We start from the raw sequence: 16734 nt of genomic DNA on the forward strand, positions 1-16734 counted from the left end.
GGGAGGCACGGACTTATTACTATAGGCCTCGTCCCCTCATTGGTGTAGTTATAGGTTCCTGGGGTGAGGGGGGACGGGTAAAGATTTTGCATTGGGACCCAGTGGCTCCAAGCTACAGCCATTGAGATGACGGTCAGGCGAATAATTATACCTCTGAAGTTTCCCGGATTCAGGAGTACCAGATTTTTTGGGATTCCCCCTTCCCACTGGGAACTAAATGACCTTGACGGCTGGGGGAAACTGGAAACCTGCTATACAGTACAACTAGTAATACCAATAAGATATTACTAATGTTACTTTCTGCTGCCAGCAGGGGGCAGCATAACTCTGCTGCTCAGTACAGCATGTTCAGAAGTATGGGGTAGTGAGTCTGTGATGCAGAGACTGTAGGGCAATGTTGACACAATGTGGGCACGGTAGTCACCAGATGGGTATTATAAGGCACTATTAATCTGGGCATCTCTCCTGTATTTAGTTTGTTACAATGTATCAGGGCACGTCTACGTATCATCAGCCTGGAATCCGGACTGTTGAGCTCACATATCTACTCTGAAAACAATTGTAACAAACCTTCAATTGTGAGATGCATTAGATCTGTACAGATTTCCAGCCTCTGGATATAAAGAAGAATGTTTCTATTCACTGACAGCAAGCAGATAACTTGAAAAAGGCATGGAATTGAAATTCAAAGTCTATTAGAAAGTTGCAGAACTTCTTAATATTATTTACATTAATAAACCCGACCAACTAAAAGATGAACCTGCACTTTTACTTGACCAATTGATATTCTAAAGAATTCACAATTAATCAGATGACGGAATCTTCTTTTTAATAAATGTAGAACTGACACATATATTATCACTGTCATTGCATTTGGGGGGTGGGGGAGATTGTGCTGAACCAGAGGAAACCCGATCTATTGGCAATTATTAGACAAAAGCAGGAACCGGATTGGCTGATACAGTTTAATTACAATGAACAGAATGTGATGTTAGTTACCAGTGTCAGGAGGGAGGTATAAAGCATGAATAAAAATAGGGCCCCTGCTGTTTCGGTTCACTCCGTCACCCCCCACCATCCTAGGATAGGATGTCCTGATGCTTGTTGTACCCCAGCCCCCCTTCTTATCCCTCGTAGAAGAGATGGGCAGCATGAACCCCCCCTCTGGCCATCGCCCCTGCACTTGTTTGCTATAATGTTGCTGTCAGAGCTGGACCCCTCATCTCAGGGGCCCCTTAGCGGCTACATGATACGTACGGCCTTGCTTACGGTTTGAGTTCTGCAGAGCATTGCTGGATTTATTGATTTCCATTATATTAAGCAGATTTGTGAGTGACCATAAAAAGAGCATAAAACTCGCCCTCCGCCTCCATGGAGCACGGGGCAGCGGCTGCATTAAATGCAGGTATTGCGCGTGGTGATGAGATGACACTTCAGGGATGGATCATAAGAAGCTGTAAACCCTTTACAATGCGGGAAGGTTACACTCGGCGGCGGTGAGATCCACGAGGAGAAGGATCCTATACGGGGAAGGAGCAGATGTAGCGGTGTCTCCGCCTGCAGCCGCTTAGCTGCCATTCTCCCCTTCTCCCAACAAGGACGCAGTTCTCTGCAGATTCAGGCATCGGAGATTCCGTTTTTTTAAAGTTGCTAAAAGTCCAAGGTCGTCCGTCCGTCCACTGCCCGTTAGTGGGATCCCCCACCAGTCGGAGCCCTGAAATGGAGACGGGATTAGTTTAGTAAGAGTTCTTTGTTTGTATAAGAATATTATTATTCATCTCTTAGATTACTCGTTGCCTTACCGATCCAAAATGGCTTTTTGTTGGCGAACTTCCGGAGCCACCTCATGGCTGCCGCTGAATGCACGCTGGTCATGTGGCTGCCGCCTCTGAAATGTGTAAAACAAAGTATTAGAATTATCCTATAACACAATTTCATGCGGTCCTAATATAATTACATGAGTGGACAGGTCACTGCCTCCTACAAAATCAACACACTCGTGTCCTGAAATACTCTGTGCTGCTGGGAACCCTCCTCTTTCCATTATATCTCTGTCTTTGAACTTTCACTCAGTTTCCTTGTGAAAGGGGAAAGTCGAATAGTGCCCACATAGTATCAGTGGACACACAGAACCATATATTCCCACAGACTGCCAAACTGTGCCCACGTAAAACTAAAAAATTCCAATATATAGTGCTAAACAGTGGCTATATAGTGCCAACACTACCCCAATAGTGCCATATATAAACTATGTAGAGCTAGGACATACATAGTGCCAACACTATCCCAATAGTGGCATATATAAACTATATATAGAGGTATTAAGGACCTACATAGTGCCATATATAGATTATATAGAGCTAGGACATATATAGTGTCCAATGGTGACATGGAGAAAGAGAGCCTATGTGGTGCCATACTGTGCCTACAGAACCATATAGCACCCACATAGTGCCAAAGTGCCCAGGGAGTGACACATTTAGTGCCCAGTAACAAAGTGTGCCCATCACAGAGTCGGCCACCCCATGCCAGTCCACATTCCCTCGCTGTCTCTCCTGCCCTGTGCATTGCTGGCAGCAGCCTGTATGACTAGTTATGTCTCATTGACATTACTAGTTGTGCTATGCAGAATGTTTCCAAGTCATAACGGTCCTCCCAGCTGTTGGGATCATTTGGCACATGGTGGGGACACCCAGAATACCCAGGAGGGCACCCAAAATCAGGGAATGTCCTGCAGAATCGAGGTCACTTGAGAGACATGTAATTGCTCTCCGCTCTCCTGTCACATACAGCCCGGTTCTCACTAATATCATGACATGACTAAACAGGTCACTGCCCCCCCACAAGATCAGCGCACTCCTATACTGAAATACTCTGTGCTGCTGGTGAGCTGTGCATTGTCCACAGTGATCTCCCACTTGTCTCCATTTACCTCCTCACATTAGGATATTGCCCAGTCACATGCAGTCCTCTCCTCACTATCAAAATCACATGACTGGACAGGTCATTGCTCCTCACAAGATCAGCACATTCCCCCTGAAGTGCTGCTGTTGAACTCTACTTTGTCCACATTGATCTCCCACTTGTCTCTATCCTCCTCCACATATTAGGACACTAGCCCTGTCACATGTATCCCTGTCCTCACTATTATCATCATCGTCATCATCATCATCATCAGGAGTGGACAGGTCACTGCCCCGACAAGATCAGCACATTCCTCTCCTGAAATACTCTGTGCTGCAGGCGAATTCTGCTTTGTCCACATTGATTTCCCACTTGTCTCTATCCTCCTCCACATGTTAGGACACTACCCCGTCACATGTATCCCTGTCCTCACTATCATCATCATCATCATCATCATCATCAACACCACATAAGTGGACAGGTCACTGCCACAAGATCAGCACACTCTTCTCCTGCTGCTGTCATGATTTCCATCCTCTGATTGGCTGAGCGTTCTGTCCCCTCCCCCTATGAATTCTCTTATTACCCACAATCTTACGTTTGCGCACAGCGGCGCTCCGCGTCCTCCCAGGTGGACTTCTGATGAGTATTGAGGTAATAACAATATTTCTGGTGCGGGGTCCACCCAGCGGGACATATCCTTGGCTTCTTATCCTACAAAACCGAGTCAGAGGGATTCATTAATCAAAGTGATCTATGTGATGTAAGCAATTCACTGACATAATCTGATTTATTGTGTTCTGCTCCTGCGTGTAACGTCAGCCTGCAAACCCCCATCTAATGGGAGACGGCGCTGCCACTCAATGTCACAGTGACCCTCTCCGCACGCACCATTATTACACAGGTGGGTGTCATATATAAGATCAGGATCCCATATTCTCCTATTGCTATGTGCCCAAGGAGAAGGGAGCCCGGCCCAGGTTGTCCCCCCCCCCCTATCATAATAAAATAGGAACCTACCCAGGGCAAATGGTGACTGGGGGCCAAGGCTGGATACAATTGTAACAAACCCTCAGCTGTGAAAAGTATTAATCGCTCTGGATGTGAACTAGAAAAATCCCATTGATTGACAGCAAGCAGAGATCTTGTTGCAGATCTGTTCATTGTTGGAAAGCTTTATTTACACAATACCGTAAAACATTTTAGAGTTATTTGCGGCCGGGGTTGTTCTTTGATGCTTAATAAAATATCATCTTAAAACACATTAAAAAAAAGTTGTGTTCACGTTTCCCATAGACATTATACCTGCTTCGTACTGTTACTTGTCTGGTGCCCGGCATCCACTACAGCGGAATCCTGCAGGGGGCGCTCCTCAGCATTAATGGACAGGTGAGGGGATGCTCCGACCAGCCATACGTCCCCCCTCCTGCTGCTCGGTTCAACCCCATGATACTAAACCAAGAAAAGACAAATGAGATGCAATGAATCCGCAGCACGTCGCACCCTCTGACCCCCGGGAGTGCTTGTCCTAACCGCATAGGTCCTGCTGATCTTATAACGGGTACCCCCTTGGATAGGCAGCGCACCCCCAATCAGAGACATAACTTGATGCTCCTCGGCTCAAATACAAAATCCCCCCCCCCCCCATACCACGTGCCATTTCTAATACTGGTGTCTTCTGCGGTGCCCCTCGGGCCGACCTATGCGATGCGACCTAAAGCTACACCCCGGCCCCTGATCATGGGGTCAGAGGCAGGTATAGGTCCCCAGTAGCAAAAATCTGTGCACCCAAGTCTCCATTCTGCAAATGTAATCTAGACTTGGAAATGTTCTGGGTGACTACTATTTGAGGTCATTACAAGACCTTGAATGACATAGAAATCATCATTGTTATGCAGTTACCTCCCCCCTACTTCTTCTTTCCCACTGCCATGCCTGTGTCAGTCTTCACCGTAGTTCTGGTATTCTATTCATGAACTCAGAAGCTCAGGATGAACACTGTTTATGTACATGGAATTTTAGGAGAACAGTTTACAAAAAGTAAAATGTACAACCTGTGATTATTAGCAGTAAGCGCTGCTATATCTGTAGCCGGGAATCTCTCGGAGTCGCCCTTTTAGGGTGTACATTTTTTTTGCTTTAAAAGCTGCTACAGTTTATACGTCGTAGCTGGAAATCCGGATGTAGGAAGATTTGAGCTTCATCATCCTTAATATTGAATTATTGAGACCTAAATATGCTTTTTACCGAGCCCTCAATAAGGGTCTTAATCTCATCACAGGAGTCGTGTCATCTTCATCAGGCTGCGCTAATTAAATAGCCGACCGAGGACCGAGCGCTCTTAAGAGGGAATGTCAACGGAAAGCTCAATTTATTTTAACCACTTACCAAACCTGAAGCAGCTTAATTAGATAATTAGATTTGTGCAATAATCCATAGAAGTTTTTCATTTGCTGGGAAGAACACTATCAATTAAGAATGAGTTATACCTTCTCATTTATTCCTACAGTCATTAATGCAGTTTGCTTTTTTCAGAAACTTAAATTAACGTACGAGAACGCCGCTTCCAGTGAAGCGCCTCCCTGGTCCGGGGCGATGATGAGCCAGCTCGTTGCTGGACTGGGCAAGATGGCTCCTGGAGCGCCCAGATGTGTGGGGGTTGGGAAGCAAGATCTGGGTGATCTTTGGAGACGTGGCGAGTCTTCCTTCTCTTCCTCCGTCAGTACTTAGTTGGTGTCCCCTGGAGCTGCCCACAATCGCATGATATAAGATCTCTCCAGGTTGGGAATTTTGGTTCCGGCATTGACCTATTGAGTTGAATAAATCCATTATTATAATATTATAGAATAAACTGTAATGCAAATGGGAAAATAGAGACATTTACTGTAGCACTGACAATGCAGCTAACAGAGGGGGGGTCCTCATCTAGTAGTCAGAGTGTAGAGCGGCTACAAAGAGTGGGTCTCACTCCGGAGGACCCAGCATGTTCGTACATTACTCAGACAGTCCTTTCATTTCAATGGGCACTGTGTAATACTTTATTTCACCTGTGGGGGCATTGCCGGCGAATTGAACACTTGCTGCTGCTTCCCCTACAGATCACAGCTGATCACTGGAGGTCCCAGCAGTAGGACATCTAATGACTAGTTTCCATGATCGGTGGAGGTTCCAGCAGTAAGACACCCAATGACCAGCTTCCATGATCGCTGGAGGTCCCAGCAGTAGGACACCCTATGACCAGCCTCCATGGTTCGAGGAGGTCCCAACAGTAGGACACCGTTTGACCAGCCTCCATGATCGCTGGAGGTCCCAGCAGTAGGACACCTCATGACCATCGCCTAAGTACAAGGAGATCAGTGCAGGTCCATACAGCCCATGAGAAAATAGATTAGGCCTAACCCCAGTTAACCCCTTTTCCATGGGCCCCATTGCAGGCACCGGGGTTGCTTTCATAGTATGATGATCAGTGTTGATGTAAGCGTATATACATTATAATCAGGAAGATATCGTGTATATCACATTTGTCCACTAGGTGTCACTCTTGACCCAGATTATGGCCTCTGTGAATTAGACCGCAACTCGCAGCTCCGTCTATCGAACTAAGATCTGGTAAATTCTAGACCATGCAATGCATCATTATATAGAGGTATATAGAACGGCTGTAGTCCGGTCTGGCGTTAAAAAGTCACAAATTATGCCGCGCACCATATTTGCACAATAATTTGCGAAATGTTGGCCAATTTATGCCGTCGCGGTAACGTTAAACAAAGTGGATGGGGCTTAGGCGAATGGACGTGGAGACCACAGCCCAACAAATTCACTATGAATAAGCAGGAACTGGCGTCAATTACTTAGATTTCCCTTCCTGGTGCAAGGACGAAACGCCAGTCTTAGAAAATCTGCCCGAAATATATTAGAAAGTTACAGAATTTCTCATTCTACGGTGAATAAACTTTTACATAAAACTAGAAGAATTCCTTTAAGAAGTGTAAAAGATTTCATAGTAAATAATTATAAGGGGAAATTCCGGAGATCCCCTTTAAGACCCTGGTGTAGGACTATTACTATATGAAGAATACTCGGAGGTGACACCACGAGGAGATGGAGAATAATAATAATGGAGATAAAGGTTATGACTATTATGAATGACGTCATCAGGTATCAGCACAGACTGGACACGTAGGGGTTAATGACATTCACCTGCTACAATGTATAACTTGGTCCATGAAGAATGGGTCTAAATATACAAATATAAATACTGTATGCAGCCCATGTGTAACCAAAGACGTAGCACGCATACACCTGGTAACAAGGGTTCACCTGATTGGCTGAATCGGTCAGTAGAATCCGTCCTCACCTTGTCTCGGATCCATGATTTCGATAGTGGCCTCACTGATTTTGCCCAGTACGGCGTTCTCGGGGGATCTTAGAATAATTTTTAAGAATTCGTGGTTTTCCTCCAGACCATCATCCTTCAGGTAAATATTCCAGGCTTTTGTGGAAACACCTGAAAGAAATGAGGAAAGTTCAAGGTTAGAAATCTCAAGGTCGTTGAGCAGAAGGTATTCCAGTGCCGGCAGCCATGGATCAACCGGTCTGAAGAGGTGCCCGGGATCGGAAGGGTCACATGACTAGCTCCAGACTTCCTTCATGAGAAAGTAAAATTCCTTTAGTCTGACGCTCAATGGTCTGGAAACCCTGCTGGTACCAAAAAACAGATGCGTTGTGGTTCAGATCGCACTAGACTTGATAGGTGCACGAAATAGGGTCCCAACCCAAATCACAACTAGAAAGAAATATTCGACACACAAGTTCGAAGCTGAAAAAAATCTTATTTTATATTTTAATGCCAGTGGATTGGTGTGACGTTTCGGTCACAATTGACCTTCATCAGGCACTGAGCCGTGCTGGGGAATGGTGTATTCTGCAAAACGGAGCTATTTGGAAAATGGCGGCTGACCTGTAGTATAGGCGCCCAAACTAGCGGTCAGCTAGTGCCTGATGAAGGTCAATTGTGACCGAAACGTCGCACCAAGCCACTGGCATTAAAATAAAAAATACGATTTTTTTCAGCTTCAAACCTGAGTGCCGAATACTTCTTTCTAGGTACCAAGAAACAGTCCAAATCTAAATTCTGAAAATTTCAGAGTCTTCAAGCAGGAGTATAAGGCTGGGAGCATCGGGTCAGCAATGGGGTGTCAGAAGAGGTGGCAAGTACCACCTCCTCTGGCCGGAGGTGAAGCTTAAAACTTCTAGGCCCTGATGCAATATTTCCAAAAGCCCCCCTCCACCTATTATGTGTCATTACTTGTACTGCTGTGCTCTTATGTGACAGAGGGGTCTTTGGACCCCCACAGATACATAGACCCGGGTATGAAGAAGACTTTGTACCCCCTCCAGAATGGGTCACTGAGATCCTGCTCCATCTGTGACTGGTTCTGGTGTGCAGATACTTTGGAATCAAAGGGGAATTCATTGATACCTCGAAAAAGTTGAAGAGCCAAAGATTTCGAGACACAAATCCCCAAACAGCGTTGAAGGATTTTGGCCACTTTACTGAATGTTGACGCCCATTCACACTGGGAATCAGCAGCTTGTGGACATCTATAGGCCAGACACTAATTACCCTATTGGTGAACTCTGGGATAATAGAGGGGGGTCCCATGTTCAGGATCCTCATCTCTTGACTGGAGTGGAGAGCGGTTACATAGAGCGTCTCCGGAGGACCTGTCCTGTATTACACACACACAACACATTGATATGAATGGACACTGTGTAAGGGCGGGTTCACACGTGGCGGAATTTCACTTAAATTCCGCTGCGGACACTCCGCAGCGTTAATCCGCAGCGGTGCCGTTTGTCCATTGACTTACACTTTAATTTAGCAGTGTTCGTTTAGACGAGGCGTAAAATTCCGCTGCGGAGCATAGGCTGCGGAGCGGAATTTGGTGTCCGCAGCATGCTCTGTCTGTTGCGGAGCAGTGGCGGACTCATGGCGGAATTTCTCCATTGACTTCAATGGAGAGTCAAAATTCCGCAATGAAGTCCGCAGATCTTATGTGTGCTGCGGAGCGTATTGTTTTTACTACCATGACATTTCTTCATTCTGGCTGGACCTATGTATTTCTAGGTCTACAGCCAGACTGAGGAAGTCAATGGGGCTCCCGTAATGACGGGAGCGTTGCTAGGAGACGTCTGTAAATAGTCACTGTCCAGGGTGCTGAAAGAGTTAAGCGATCGGCAGTAACTGTTTCTGCACCCGGGACAGTGACTACCGATCTCAATATACATGTATCTGTAAAAAACATATAAGTTCATACTTACCGAGAACTCCCTGCTTCTGTCTCCAGTCCAGCCTCCCAGGATGACGTTTCAGTCTAAGTGACGGCTGCAGCCAATAACAGGCCAAGCACAGGCTGCAGCGGTCACATGGACTGGTGCGTCATCCAGGGAGGTCGGGCTGGATGCCGAAAGAGGGACGCGTCACCAAGACAACGGCCGGTAAGTATGAAATTCTTTTACTTTCCCTAGGGAAAGTGCTGTCCCTTCTCTCTATCCTGCACTGATAGGGAGAAGGGAAGCACTTTTCCCGCAGTCCGCAGCAGCTAGTCCGCATCAATTTTCTGCACATTTTGTGCAGATCCGCAGCAGAATCTGCAACGCAGATTCTGTGCGGCATTGATGCGGACAGTTGCGGAGGAATTCCGCCACGTCTGGCCGTGCCCTAATGCTTCATTTCTCCTGTAGGGGCGCTGCAGGGAAATAGAACATTTAGTGACAGGTTTCCTCACAGATTACAGCTGATCACTGGGGATCCTAGCAGGAAGAAACCTTGTGATCAGCGTTTTGTCAAGGGACCTTCTAACAAGTAGGGATTGTCCGAAGCAACTCTTAGTGGAATAGGTAATAATATTACTATATTATTAATATAAAACTATAATGTGCTGCAAATCTTAAAAATTTGAAAAAATTAGCAATAGTCATTACAATGGTGCAGCGCTTATGTTTTATAAACTCTGTAATATTTATATTTAAAAAAATCCAATCTACTTAGTTAGAAGGGGCCCCGACGATAAGCAAATCACAGGGCGTCCCGCTGCTGGGTCAACTTTAATCTGTGGAGGAACTTGGCAATAAGTGTTCAATTTCCCTACAGCGCCACCACAGGAGAAATGAAGCATTACACAGTTATTAAAATCAATGGTGTCCACTTTAGCTGAAATATGAGGGTCCTGAAAAGAATCCCCCTCTATTAACTCAGAATTCTCTAATAGGGTATTTGAAAAAGTGTTTTCTAAACCTAAAAACCCCTTTAAACCATTGCAGCTGCAACATGTTGGGCAGAGCCGATGCAATAAGCCCTTAGTCAGCAATCACAATGAACAGCGCCACCTATCTGCCTACTTGAAAACTGCAACTGAACCTGAAACGGTCAGAAAAAAAAAAAGAAACACTTTACATCTTTAAGTAAACGATTTAAGTAAATGTTAGGGGGACAGATGTCATTTTTATAAAGCGGTAAAAGATTTAATGGGATTTCTAATGAAATGCCTTCTCAAACTACAACCTTTAATTGAGCGCTGACCTGTGTAGGTTTCAAGGATTTGATTTACTGGAACATTTTATTTTGCAGGAATTCATCAGGATGAATAAATTAGCTTCGTACCGGTAACTGGATTATAAATTACATGTTAGCTGTTGTGTGGAGCGAGAGGGGCAGCTAGAGAAGAGGAGGAGTGGAAGATGCTGCAATGTACAGACACAGGCTCCCTGACCCCAGGAGCTTACAATCTAATAAGGGGTATGGGGGAAAAAGAGGGTGTCTGTGATAAGAAGTGTGGTGAAGACGGTTATTTTTTAACTTAAAGTTGTGGTTTTATCATAGGGAAAGTGTCGATGTTACTAACTTACGAGCTGACAAATTTGTCAATTTAAGGAGGTGGTGACTGTACAGGGGCAAATAAAAAGTAATTTTTCCCTCCTCTTGATTAGGACAGTATCCTGATGGGTTTTCAAACATGTTAAGCAAGAAAAATAGTAATGCCACCCTTATTATACTTCTCTCCCTTAATCCTATTTTTTCTGTAAGGTACCTGGTTGTAGCAGGAGCCCTCCCCCGCTGCTCTGTCTGCAATAGTAGAAGACCTAGCGGATGAGACTTGTGGCAAAGGTGGCATCCTATGACAGTGCCAGATCTAGCAGATAATAATAAGGCTATGTTCACATGCTTAGCAAAATGTCTGAAAATACGGAGCTGTTTTCAAGCAAAAACAGCTCCCGATTTTAAGACGTTTTTGTAAGAACTTACGCTTTTCACGGCGTATTTTACGGCCGTTTTTGGAGTTGTTTTTTTAATGGAGTCAATGAAAAACGCCTCCAAAAACGTCCCAAGAAGTGTCCTGCACTTCCTTTGATGCCATTTTACGCGCCGTATTTTGACAGCGACATGTAAAATTACACCTCGTGGGAACAGAACACCGTAAATCCCATTGCAAGCAAAAGGCAGATGTTTGTAGGCGTAATGGAGCCGTTTTTCAGGCATAATTTGAGGCGTAAAACGCCCGAATTACGTCTGAAACCACTGCATGTGAACATACCCTAACACTTACAGGTGACTGGGGCAGATCTAGCAGATAATAATGACACTTACAGGTGACCAGGGCAGTTCTAGCAGATAATAACACTTACAGGTGCCATGGGCAGATCTAGCAGATAATAATGACACTTACAGGTGACCAGGGCAGATCTAGCAGATAATGACACTTATAGGTAACCAGGGCAGATCTAGCAGATAATAATGACACTTACAGGTAACCAGGGCAGATCCAGCAGATAATAATGACACTTACAGGTGACCAGCGCAGATCTAGCAGATAATAATGACACTTACAGGTAACCAGGGCAGATCCAGCAGATAATAATGACACTTACAGGTAACCAGGGCAGATCCAGCAGATAATAATGACACTTACAGGTGACCAGCGCAGATCTAGCAGATAATAATGACACTTACAGGTAACCGTAGAAGATTTAGCGGATGAGACTTGTGGCAAAGGTGGCATCCTATGACAGTGCCACGTGTAAAGTCCCTGAGTTTTTCAGTTCGACGTATACTGCTAGCAATGTTTTCCTATGAAGAGTGCATGGCTCTGTGCTTGATTTTATGCACCTGTTTGCAATGAGTGTGGCTGAAACACCTGAACTCAATAATTAGGAGCGAGGTCCACATACTTTTGGCTATATAGTGGGGATAGATAGATGTACCTTAGGCTGTATTTACACGAGCGTTGCGTTTTTGCGCGCACAAACAACGCAGCGTTTTGCGCGCGCAAACACCATTTGACAGCTGCGTGTGTCATCCGTGTCTGATGCGCGGCTGCGTGATTTTCGCGCAGCCGCCATCATAGAGATGAGTCTAGTCGACGCCCGTTACTGTCCAAGGTGCTGAAAGAGCTAACTCTTTCAGCACCCTCGACAGTGAATGCCGTGAAAAAAAGAAATGGTTCGTACTTACCGAGAACTTCCCGGCCGTTGCCTTGGTGACGCGTCCTTGGTGACGCGCCTCTCGACATCGGGCCCCACCTCCCTGGATGACGCGCCAGTCCATGTGACCGCTGCAGGCTGTGCTTGGCCTGTGATTGGCTGGAGCTGTCACTTGGCCTGAATTGTCATCCCGGGAGGTCAGACTGGAGGAAGAAGCCGGGAGTTATCGGTAAGTCAGAACTTCGTTTTTTTTTTACAGGTTCATGTTTATTGGGATCGGTAGTCACTGTCCAGGGTGCTGAAACAGTTTAACTCTTTCTGCACCATGGACATTGACTATCTCCTGACGTCGCGTACCGATAATTTTTTTGCCGGGTTCGGCCAAATCGAGTTCGGCCGAACCCGGTGAAGTTCGGTTCGCTTGTCCGGCTTCGCTAATCGCAAAGACACTCCGTTTGGATGTTCGGAAACAGAAAAGCACGTGGTGCTTTTCGGTTTACATTCATCCTTTTGACAGCTGTTGCGCAAATACGCAGTTCGCACGGAAGTGCTTCCGTGCGACATGCGTGGTTTTCACGCACCCATTGACTTCAATGGGTGCGTGATGCGTTGAAAACGCTGAATCAACGGACATGTCGTGAGTTTTTTGCAACGGAGCAACGCTGCGCAAAAAACGCTGCCATGTCTGCACGGCCCCATTGACTAATATAGCTACGGGCAACGCACGTGAAAATCACGCGCGTTGCACGCGCGTATTTTACGTTCGTCTGAATAAGCCCTTATAATGATAGCACAATAAACTGACTGATTTTATGTAAGGAACTATAATGGTAAGGGTTGTTACCTTATTCTATGCTCAATTTCCCTCAAAAACATAATAATAATAATAATAATAATAATAATAATAATAATAATAATAATCATCATCCCGCAAACAGTCAGTGAAGATTTGCTCTGCCTTTCCTGGTTTTATAGATTTTCTTAGTTTTGGTTTAGCATTTTCTACCTTTTCTCTCATATCACACCTGTGTCCTATTATTTACTGGCTCTTCCAAACAGATGTCCTCTTATAATCCTCTAGCTATGAATTTAATGAATTTTATATTCCCTGCTTGAAAAAGAAAGCTCTGCAAGTCTGGAAACCGATGTAATGGCCAAATGTAAGAACTTACAGGACACCCGTAATCTCGTGTCCTACATATACTGCAACTGATTTGTATCAGTATAAGGGCAGGTTCACACATGGTGGAATTGCTGTGGACAATCGGCAGTGGAATTCTCCAGCGGCCGTTTTTTACATTTGTTTCTATACATTTTTAGGCCAGTAAGTTCAGACGTGGCAGAAAACTCCGCTGCGGACCATAGGCTGCGGTGCAGAATTTTCCCTCCACAGCATGCACTGTCTGTTGCGGAGAAGAAACGGAATTTCACTGCGGATTTCAGCCTTTGCAATGCAAAAACTGAAATCTGTGGCAAGTCCACTGTGATATCTGCAACGTCTGAATTACCTGCCAAATATGCAAATGTTGCTGCAGATTCATTGCGTAATTGCCCCAAATCTGTACCAACATTTGCAGCGGAAAAATTCTGCCACGCCTGGCCGTGCCCTTATAGTAGTTATATTCTTGTATATAGGGGGCAGTATTATAGTCGTTATATTCTTGTATATAGGAGCAGTATTATAGTAGTTATATTCTTGTATATAGGAGGCAGTATTATAGTAGTTATATTCTTGTATATAGGAGCAGTATTATAGTAGTTATATTCTTGTATATAGGAGCAGTATTATAGTAGTTATATTCTTGTATATAGGAGCAGTATTATAGTAGTTATATTCTTGTATATAGGAGCAGTATTATAGTAGTTATATTCTTGTATATAGGAGCAGTATTATAGTAGTTATATTCTTGTATATAGGAGCAGTAGTATAGTCGTTATATTCTTGTATATAGGGAGCAGTATTATAGTAGTTATATTCTTGTATATAGGAGGCAGTATTATAGTAGTTATATTCTTGTATATAGGAGCAGTATTATAGTAGTTATATTCTTGTATATAGGAGCAGTATTATAGTAGTTATATTCTTGTATATAGGAGCAGTATTATAGTAGTTATATTCTTGTATATAGGGGGCAGTATTATAGTAGTTATATTCTTGTATATAGGAGCAGTATTATAGTAGTTATATTCTTGTATATAGGGGGCAGTATTATAGTCGTTATATTCTTGTATATAGGGGGCAGTATTATAGTAGTTATATTCTTGTATATAGGGGGCAGTATTATAGTCGTTATATTCTTGTATATAGGGGGCAGTATTATAGTAGTTATATTGTATATAGGAGCAGTATTATAGTAGTTATATTCTTGTATATAGAGGGCAGTATTATAGTAGTTATATTCTTGTAGATAGGGGGCAGTATTATAGTAGTTATATTCTTGTATATAGGAGCAGTATTATAGTAGTTATATTCTTGTATATAGGGGGCAGTATTATAGTAGTTATATTCTTGTATATAGGGGCAGTATTATAGTAGTTATATTCTTGTATATAGGGGCCAGTATTATAGTAGTTATATTCTTGTATATAGGGGCCAGTATTATAGTAGTTATATTCTTGTATATAGGGGGCAGTATTATAGTCGTTATATTCTTGTATATAGGGGGCAGTATTATAGTAGTTATATTCTTGTATATAGGGGGCAGTATTATAGTCGTTATATTCTTGTATATAGGGGCCAGTATTATAGTAGTTATATTCTTGTATATAGGGGGCAGTATTATAGTAGTTATATTCTTACAAATGGACACAGCCAGGCCAGAAATGCTGATGAAAGGGCGAGCAGGTGATTTAAATAATAATGGCCACTCCCACTAGTCTTGAGGCCTGTGATTGGCTGCAGCCGTCACTTAGACTGAAACGTCATCCTGGGAAGCCGGACTGGAGACAGAAGCAGGGAGTTCTCGGTAAGTATGAACTTCTATTTTTTTGACAGGTTGCTGTATATTGGGATCGGTACTCACTGTCCAGGGTGCAGAAACAGTTACTGCCGACCACTTAACTCTTTCAGCACCCTGGACAGTGACTATTTACTGACGTCTCCTAGCAACGCTCCCGTAATTACGGGAGCCCCATTGACTTCCTCAGTCTGGCTGTAGACCTAGAAATACATAGGTCCAGCCAGAATGAAGAAATGTCATGTCAAAAAAGCAAGACGCATCCGCAGCACACATAACATGTGCATGACAGCTGCGGACTTCATTGCGGAAATTAGAATCTCCATTGAAGTCAATGGAGAAATTCCGCCATGAGTCCGCAACCAGTCCGCCACTGGTCCGCAACAGACAGAGCATGCTGCGGACACCAAATTACGCTCCGCAGCCTATGCTCCGCAGCGGAATTTTACGCATCGTCTAAACGAACACTTCTAAATAGAAGTGGAAGTCAATGGAGAAACGGCTCCGCTGCGGATTAACGCTGCAGAGTGTCCGCAGCGGAATTCAAGTGAAATTCCGCCACGTGTGAACCCAGCCTTATAGTAGTTATATTCTTGTATATAGCGGGCAGTATTATAGTAGTTATATTCTTGTATATAGGGAGCAGTATTATAGTAGTTATATTCTTGTATATAGGGAGCAGTATTATAGTAGTTATATTCTTGTATATAGGGGTAGTATTAAAGTAATTATATTCTTGTATATAGGGGGGCAGTGTTATAGTAGTTATATTCTTGTATATATAGGGGGCAGTATTATAGTAGTTATATTCTTGTATATAGGAGCAGTATTATAGTAGTTATATTCTTGTATATAGGGGGCAGTGTTATAGTAGTTATATTCTTGTATATAGGGGCAGTATTATAGTAGTTATATTCTGTTATATTCTTGTATATAGTTATATTCTTGTATATAGGAGGCAGTATTATAGTAGTTATATTCTTGTATATAGGAGGCAGTATTATAGTAGTTATATTCTTGTATATAGGGGACAGTATTATAGTAGTTATATTCTTGTGTATAGAGGGCAGTATTATAGTGGTTATATTCTTGTATATAGGAGCAGTATTATAGTAGTTATATTCTTGTATATAGGAGGCAGTATTATAGTAGTTATATTCTTGTATATGGGAGCAGTATTATAGTAGTTATATTCTTGTATATAGGGGCAGTATTAGGGCATGACCACACATGGCGGAATTCCTCCGCAACTGTCCGCATCAATGCCGCACCTAATCCGGGTTGCGGATTACGGCTGCGGATCTGCACAAAATGTGCAGAAAATTGATGCGGACTAGCTGCTGCGGACTGCGGGAAAAGTGCTTCCCTTCTCCCTATCAGTGCAGGATAG

General features: G+C 43.8%; 1 protein-coding gene across 1 annotated transcript in view; it reads right to left on the reverse strand.

The window, feature by feature from the left end:
• Positions 1–1099: 1099 nt before the first annotated feature.
• The window catches only part of LOC142657032 (FRAS1-related extracellular matrix protein 1-like), a 144050-nt gene continuing 128415 nt past the window's right edge, over positions 1100–16734 (reverse strand). The window contains exons 29-34 of the mRNA XM_075832081.1: positions 7262–7411; positions 5458–5711; positions 4210–4356; positions 3503–3618; positions 1803–1888; positions 1100–1714 (exon numbers count right to left, since the gene is read on the reverse strand). Of these exons, the coding sequence (XP_075688196.1) occupies positions 1521–1714; positions 1803–1888; positions 3503–3618; positions 4210–4356; positions 5458–5711; positions 7262–7411 (947 nt within the window). The 3' untranslated portion in view covers positions 1100–1520. The remainder of the gene's footprint in view (positions 1715–1802; positions 1889–3502; positions 3619–4209; positions 4357–5457; positions 5712–7261; positions 7412–16734) is intronic.

Source organism: Rhinoderma darwinii, chromosome 7 (genome assembly GCF_050947455.1).
Source record: "Rhinoderma darwinii isolate aRhiDar2 chromosome 7, aRhiDar2.hap1, whole genome shotgun sequence".
Classification (NCBI taxonomy): Eukaryota; Metazoa; Chordata; class Amphibia; order Anura; family Rhinodermatidae; genus Rhinoderma; species Rhinoderma darwinii.